General features: G+C 47.1%; 1 protein-coding gene across 1 annotated transcript; it reads right to left on the bottom strand.

The window, feature by feature from the left end:
* Nucleotides 1-121: 121 nt before the first annotated feature.
* Nucleotides 122-3,922, bottom strand: OPN1SW (opsin 1, short wave sensitive). Its single transcript, XM_020914876.2, has 5 exons — nucleotides 3,568-3,922; nucleotides 3,104-3,272; nucleotides 2,624-2,789; nucleotides 1,982-2,221; nucleotides 122-992 (listed from the first exon to the last, which is right to left on the bottom strand). Exons 1-5 carry the CDS (start codon nucleotides 3,920-3,922, stop codon nucleotides 873-875), a joined length of 1,050 nt encoding a protein of 349 aa, XP_020770535.2. The 3' UTR covers nucleotides 122-872.
* Between the last annotated feature and the right edge of the window lie 3,774 nt (nucleotides 3,923-7,696).

The following is a 7,696-nucleotide window of genomic DNA, read 5'->3' as shown; positions in this document are numbered from 1 at the left end:
AGGAGCCCAGCTGCTCATTACATAATTGTCTGATACCAAACACAGCCATTTCTGAATGTACACACATTTATCTTGATTTTTATTTCAAAAAGACTCTTCTTCCAGGGGGTGGGGAGACGGAATATAAGGTAAAACTTTTTTGAATATTTTGTATAGTTTATAAACAGTATTGAGATGTGCCAATTCATTTTGAGAACATGATGGGAGTTGAAATATTGACTTTAGTAAATACACAGCTTAAGACAGATAAATCGGTTTAGCCAAAGACGAGGTGTGGGGACAGCGGGGAGGAAGCACCTGGAATAATTCATGCTGGTGCAGGCATTTATGGGCATGACTGTCGCTGTCAAAGTGATAGCGATTACTGGCAGTGACAGCGTAAGAAAGTTCTTCCAAACTCGTATTTAGGACCTACTAAAAGGTTTAAAAAAAAATTTTTTTTTAATGTCTCATTTCTAAGGTGTTTTCCTAAGTTGGTTCTGATTCAAAATGTATCATCTTTGAACGGATCCCCAGGAGGGAAAAAAATTACTGAAAAGGAAAATAATTGTTGTCTGTACACTGAAAAATGAGCCATACTCCTTTACAATTGCCTTGTACGTAGAAATCTGTTCCCCAAACGCTATAAATTGTGCCACTTAAGAGTAGAAACTGATGACTGTGGAAATGGCCCTTGAGGTGATCTGGAGTAGACCCAGCTGGAACAGTTGCTTTATAGGTAGGAAGGAAATAGTAGGAAAATGGAAAACTGACCCCTCAAGTTGCTATCACTCCCCTTCCCATTTTCTGTGTTGATAGTGGTTTGGTTTTTGACAGAGAAAGAAATGTCCTCAAATGTAAAGTCCTCACTGCACACAGGCCAGTATGGCTCATTAGTTGGGGCCAACTTGGCTAGAAGAGACAGTAGACACTTCGGTTTTCTGGGAGCTAGATACTTCAGATTCATCTGTCATGGGTTTTCCACACACCATCTCCATGATACAAGCTCGGAACTAGAGGGAAAGAGCAGAGATAGTCTCCTTGGCAGACAAGTACAGAGGAGGTAACATCAGGAAGCATGGGAGAAAAAAGATCTTTGTATCCCCGTAGCCTCACACAGTGTCTTATACGTGGGATCTCCTTGAGCGGTATTGATTATGTCTTCTCAATCCTGAGAGCTGGCTATTCCAGGCTAACACTACTAACTCTTCCTGGATCTACAATAATAATCCCTACACGTTCTGGCTAACCCCGAGACCTCACTGTTGGGAAACCTTACAAAGCACCCTGTCCCAGGAAAGTGAAAGTGAAAGTCACTCAGTTGTGTGTGACCCTTTGCAACCCCATGGACTTACAGGCCATGAAATTCTTCAGGCCAGAATTACTGGAGTAGGTAGCCTTTCCCTTCTCCAGGGGATCTTCCCAACCCAGGGATCAAACCCAGGTCTCCCACATTGAAGGCGGATTCTTTACCAGCTGAGCCACAAGAAACCCAAGAATACTGGAGTGGGTATCCATGAGAGCACTGTCCAAAGTGACCCCGCAGTACCCCCGCCCACCCACCGTTACTAGAAAGTGCTCCCAGCTAGGAAAGGACTGCCAGTTCTGTTAATATCCAGGAGCTTCCTCATTAGTTTTTTTTTTTTTTAAGAAGTTTTTTTTTTTTTTTAAGAAGTTTTTTTTTTTTTTCCCCTCATTAGTTTTTAATCCACTTCTGGAACTGAGGAAACAAAATAATTCTCAGAGTTTTGCTCTGTAAGACAGGAACCCTCCTTGATTTGTCTGAGTTTGGGTTATTAGCTTCAATTCAGGATTTGGGGTAGGCAAAGCAACTAAACCCACATGCCACAACTACTGAAGCCCGAGCCTAGAACCTGTGCTCCACAACAAGAGACGTGACCGCAGTGAGAAGCCCCCTGCTCACCACAACTAGAGAAAGCCTGTGGGCAGCAACAAATACTCAGAACAGCCAAAAACAAATTTTTTAAAAGGAGAACTTTACCTGCTTATTCATGAAGCAGTAGATGATGGGATTGTAGACACAAGCACTCTTGGAGAAGAAGGCCGGGATGGTGACAAGCCGTAAGTCTATCCCATGGCTACGGTTGTTGACTATATACATGGCCAGGGCTGCGTAGGGAGTGTAACAGAGACAAAAGGATCCCACCATGACCACCACCATTTGGCTCACCTCCCGCTCAGCCTTCTGGGTCGAAGCTGACTCCTGCTGCTGAGCCGCGACCTGGAAAGAGCATAGAAAACATCACGCCCTCTTCTCCCTGGCCCTGTACCCCCAAGTCTCTGGATGATTTTCAACCAGGGGGCCATCTGCTCTAATTGTCTCTCTGCCATCCCACCCTCTGACCTAGTTCCTTGAGGAAGTCAAGATGGAGCCAGCTCTCTCTCCGGTCCATGACACTGGAAGGAATCACATGCATCTCTCGATACATCTGAGCTGGGATGACTCCACCTCACTCTTCATCTCCTCATCTCCCTGTCCCTACTTCCTGCACTGCTTTTTGATACCCCTCACCCTGGCTGTGGACATTTCCGGGTGTTTTGTGTTCTAGAGCACATACCCACTCTTCCCTCTCACCTAGAGCCCTGTGAGCCCTTCCTCCCTGACCCTCCAAAAGCCACTCACAGCTCTGAGGGCCCCCAGCAGCTGAGAGTAGGAGAAGCAGATGAGGGAGAGAGGCACAATGTAGCAGAAGATGAAGAGGAACCAGGTATAGTACTCGCTGTGATATTTGGTGCCCACGGTGTACCAGTCGGGACCGCAGGAACACTGCAGGCCCTCAGGGAGAAATCTGCAAGGGACCAAGCACTTGTTCACTGTGAGGCTCGCAGCGGGAATTGGTAGAGTGGGAGCTGAGATTCCTGGGTTGTGTTCTCTGCTTAGAACCCAGAGTTACCTCAGGCAGAGGCTATCTTCTGTCCTCACTAGCCAACCTTTAGCAATTCCAACCACAGAGTAAACCTGAGCACTTGTCTCCCACAGCCCTTCCCTCCTCTATTCCTCCAGCTCTTTAAAAATTAGAGGTCAACGACCATACCCAACTCTCTTCCCACCCTGACAACCTGAGCTTCTAGCTAAGTCAGCATAACTGCCCTGCACTCTCACCGGCTCCAGCCAAAGAAGGGTGGGATGGAGACACCAACACCGATGATCCAGGTGGCCACGACCACAATCAGGGCATGCTTGGAGCTGAAGCGGAAGTTGCCGAAGGGTTTACAGATGATGATGTAGCGCTCAAAGGCCAAGAAGGCCAGTGACCAGCCTATCACCAGACCTGTGATGAAATGGGAAGATAATAGGGTAAACAGCTCCACTCATCCTGGCAGGCAGAGTGGAATACAGGCGGTGTGAAGAAAGGACAGACAGGAAGGGTTGGACTGGTGAATTAAGCAGAGTTTGGGACTTCTTCAGACCTCTGGGTGACTCTCTACCTCAGCATTCAAAAGAACATCAAACTTCCACCCCGTGGACTCCTCTCTAGGGGTCCACTCTAACCCAACAGCCTGGCTCCTGGCCCCCATCCTGAAGCAGGTCCTTCCCATCCTTCCAGCTCCCTTCGCCGGCAGTACCTGCTGCACAGCCCAGGAAGGCCTCCAGGGCACAAACATGGCGGCCGAAGACAAAGTACCCGTAACAACTGTTGATGAAGACGATGAAGACAGAGAAGATGCAATAGATGAAGCCCCCCAGAGACACGTTGACCAGAATATAGTTGAGCGGCTGCCGCAACTTTCTGTAGCGCAGTGTGGCCACAAGCACCGTGGCATTGAGTGGTGTCCCTGCAAAGAAGACAAAGCCCATGAAGGCTGCCTGGAGGTGGAAGGCCCAGACAGGGGCAAGGTGGTACTGAGGTCCACCCCACGGCCCCACCAAGGAGATGTTCTTGAACAGAAAAAACTCCTCCTCCTCTGACATCTTGCTCATGGGATGTCCCCCACCCCCTCTGATTCCTCTTATAGCTCATCCTCCCCCACCTCTCCTCCCCCACCCTGCCAAGGACCCTCTCCTTCAAAGCCACTTTGGGGCTCCCTGAAAGATCAGTACTGATCCTAAGCCTCCTAAGGACAAAGTTTGAGATTAGAGACCCCAAACCCCCACCTAAACCTTTTGTGGCTCCAAAGCCGATTGTGTGTTCTTCAGAGGATAAAATATTGGGCTCACAGAATCCAGATATGCAATGCTGCAGGCTGGAATGAATAAGAGTGGACTCACTAGGGATATGCTGACCCAAATTTAATGAAGACCCTTCCACCACTCTTTTTCCCTTTGAGTGGAACTGTTGAAGGCAAGCCTCTTTGTTTGGCTTCAGGCACTACTACATCTCTGTAGGTGTATGCACGCCATCTGCCCCATTGTGGAAGGTGCCCCCTAAGTCTCCCTCTCCAGGGGTCTTGGGCTCAGCCAGCCTCAGGCTGCAGGAAGGGGTAGGCGGTGGAGAGTGTTCTTAAATAGCCTTCATGGAACAGTCCAGGGGCAACCTGACAGTGCCCAGAGGTCTAAGGCATCCCAGGCTGCCAGTGTCTTCACGGCAAGTCTTCTCAGAGACGAAACCTTTCCTGCTCAGAACTCCCCCAGCCAGGTCCGGGTTGGTGTGCTGTGGTCCCTCACACCATGTTCACACCTGCCCCTGCCGTTAACTCAGCAGTGCCTAAGCTGCCAGACTTCCTCCTGTCTGCCCATTCCAGACCTGCCCAGCTCTTAGTCTTATTTGCTGAGAAGCCCACCCCAGTGACCACAGCTCCACTCTAAACTCTGCTTGGGGACTTCCCTGGTGGTCCAGTGGTTAAGACTCCGCACTTCCACTGCAGGGGGCACGGGTTTGATCCCTGGTTGGGAAACTAAGATCCTGTGTGCAACATGGAGTGGCCAAAATAAAGAAAATACTTAAAGCTCTGCTTGCACTTATACTCAACACTACACTTCAACCTTTATGAGTGTATCTTCTTCCTCAGTAGACTATAGATATATAGATAACAATGACTATAGATATATAGATAAGTTTTGTGAAAGGATGGTCCAGTAATGGCAGTCATCTGGATCAGATGAATCCCATCATAGATAAAAGTTACAAACTCTGGACAAAATGTGAAAAAAAAAAAAAAAACTATTTGAAAGCACTATAAAGTACCCTCAAAACAGGCGGAAACTAAAGGGGACTCAACCCTTGAGTGAAAGGAGCCACCTACCATCTACATTCAAATGGATTTTTCCTAAGGACAATCACCACCTAAAGGGCAAGGACCAGTTAGGACTCCTCAAGCAAAAAGTCCAGCCTTTATTGACTTGGAGAGTCACAAGACAGAGCTTGGGACTCCAGAGCAGCTGGAAATTGAAGGTGAGTTTCTGGGAATGAAGGAAGCCATGAAAGGAGAAGCCTTCAAAGCTGCATATAAACTCCCCTCAAATCCTAAGATGACTGCTGAGCTACGCCTGAAGGAATCTCCAAGGAGCCCAGCAAAAGGCAAGAGCTGGAAGTCTGAAAGCTCAGCAGAGATGTGGGCTGCTACCTGAAGGAGAGAAAGAGTTTATGTTTGATTTCTTCTAAGTTAGACAAGTTGAACAAAGACTTCAGCTTCTCCAGTTGAAACTCCCAGAAAACCACACTTCAGGATGAAAATCTGTCCCTTGAATCCTGAACTAGAAATATTAGATGGGGACACGCCAGCCATTTCTGAAAGACTGACATTTCCAGGCACACAGGGACACGTGTGCATGACACACACACATGCTCCACACAGACGCTCACCCACAGGTAGGATTCCTTGCAGAGGTTCCTGGTGAAAGCCAGCTAACTGTCCAGGAACTGCAAGGCCAGTTGGTTCCCACTAGATTGCCCAAGTTGGCATATTCCGTGCCCTGGGTCCTTAAGACCAGGGCCAAAGGCCCCCCTGAAGGGAGTGTTTTAAGTGCCCATCCCTGGACAGGGCAAGTGGCAATGTGTCAGCCTGGGGTGAGTGGACTTAGTCACCTCAGCTGTCAGCAGGGCTCTGCTGAGGTGCCCACCTCTACAATTGGTTCTGACAGGAGCCCGTGAGGGCAGCCTCTGGGCTTGGGCTGTCAGTCCAGCCATTAAGGGTAAGAGACACCCAGGCCTCTTACTCCCACTCCTCAGGCCAAGTGGCTGCACCTTTAGCCTCTCCCACTACTGTCCTGACAACTTCCCAGACAGTGTCTTCCTCTCCATTCCACCCCACATCAGAAGATGGGGCAATGCGCCCCAGCTAAGGGCAACCCAGCCACAGTTAAAAGGAGGCAGATGCCCCTGTGGGGCTCAGGCCAACCGAGCCTTACTCAAGCATAGAGTCTCACTGGCAAGGGATAAAAAATTTCCAGTCATTGAAGCCATGGAGTAGGAGGAGGGGAGATTTTAAGGAGAGGACAAGTGGTAAAGAGAAGGGTAATGATATAAAAACTGGAGACATTTTAGGTACGGTGGACCCTCCACTTCTGCAAGGGTCAACCAAAATATTTAAAAATTCCAGAAAATTCCAAAAACCAAAACTTAACATTGCCTTATGCAGGCAACTATTCACATAGCATTCACATTGTATTTATAACTATTTACAAGGTATTATAGGTATTGTTAGTAATATAGAGATAATTTCAAGTATCCAAAAGAATGTGTGAGATAATATGCAAGCACTATGCTATTTTATATAAGGGACTTGAACATCAGAGGATTTGGGTGTCTGCAGGGGGTCCTTACCAATGCCCCTGTATATTTAAAGGGCAACTGTATATTTAATATATAATACTGTGCCCTTATCAGATTTAGAGTTACTTTATTAATTTAGGAACATGACAATACACTGAGGCTTCACAGAATATCACGTTAGGTACATTTAGACCAGGGTTTTCTCAGCCTCAGCACTACTGCCACATTGGATCAGATGATCTGGGGGGATCGGTGTTGGGTGTTTGTCTTGTGCAATGGAAGATGTTTAACAGCATCCCTGGCCTCTGGGTGATAAAAGCACCACCGTCACCCCCGTGATAATAACCAGTCATATCTCCAGACACAAGTGGCCCCCCGAGAGGCAAAATTGCCCCCTTGCTCCTCTCCCCTCCAATTGAGAACCAGTGATTTCAAGTTGAACTTATAAATGCCCAGAACCAAATGGAAAACAGTCAAGAGAAATTATGTTTTTCTAGTACTTCTAATTATCCAGAAAAAAAGAAAGAAAGAGGGAGGGGGGATCGGGATGGGGAACACATGTAAATCCATGGTTGATTCATGTCAATGTATGGCAAAAACTGCTACAATATTGTAAAGTAATTAGCCTCCAACTAATAAAAATAAATGAGAAAGAAAGAAAGTCCTAGTGAAAGAGGAGATTTTCCAATTTGTTTCAGGGTTTTTATCCCCCTACTGTCCTTAGTAGTGTATTCATATATACTCCCACCTTTTCCAGAGATAGTTTAAGGAGGGCTTACAGAACTATATAGGATAAATGAGAAATTATTAATCAAATGTGAAAGCAAGAAAAAAAAAAAGAGAAACAACAGAAGCAAGTTCAGGAGTCAGGGGCGAGATTGAAACACAACTACTCTGGGAGCTTGCTACTGATGGACCACACATTCATGCTCCCCCAGTGGCCCCATTTACAAAATTAAATGTCCGGAAAGCAAACACAAACCAACCATTCTTCAGATTATGAGAGGCAAAGAGGGGGGTTCACAGAGGAGAGATCCATCTAA

The sequence above is a fragment of the Odocoileus virginianus genome, chromosome 1 (genome assembly GCF_023699985.2).
Source record: "Odocoileus virginianus isolate 20LAN1187 ecotype Illinois chromosome 1, Ovbor_1.2, whole genome shotgun sequence".
Taxonomy (NCBI): Eukaryota; Metazoa; Chordata; class Mammalia; order Artiodactyla; family Cervidae; genus Odocoileus; species Odocoileus virginianus.
Note: the sequence above shows the minus strand (reverse complement) of the source record. Positions and strands in the feature narration are given on the sequence as shown.

What these genes read in the sequence shown, in the direction of transcription:
- OPN1SW (XM_020914876.2), bottom strand. Translation starts at nt 3,922, where the DNA reads ATGAGCAAGATGTCAGAGGAGGAGGAGTTTTTTCTGTTCAAGAACATC. An exon ending in CTTCCTGGGCTGTGCAGCAG is followed by an intron (nt 3,273 to 3,567) that starts GTACTGCCGGCG and finishes ATTTCATCACAG; the next exon opens with GTCTGGTGATAGGCTGGTCA. An exon ending in ACTGCTTCATGAATAAGCAG is followed by an intron (nt 993 to 1,981) that starts GTAAAGTTCTCC and finishes CTTTCCCTCTAG; the next exon opens with TTCCGAGCTTGTATCATGGA.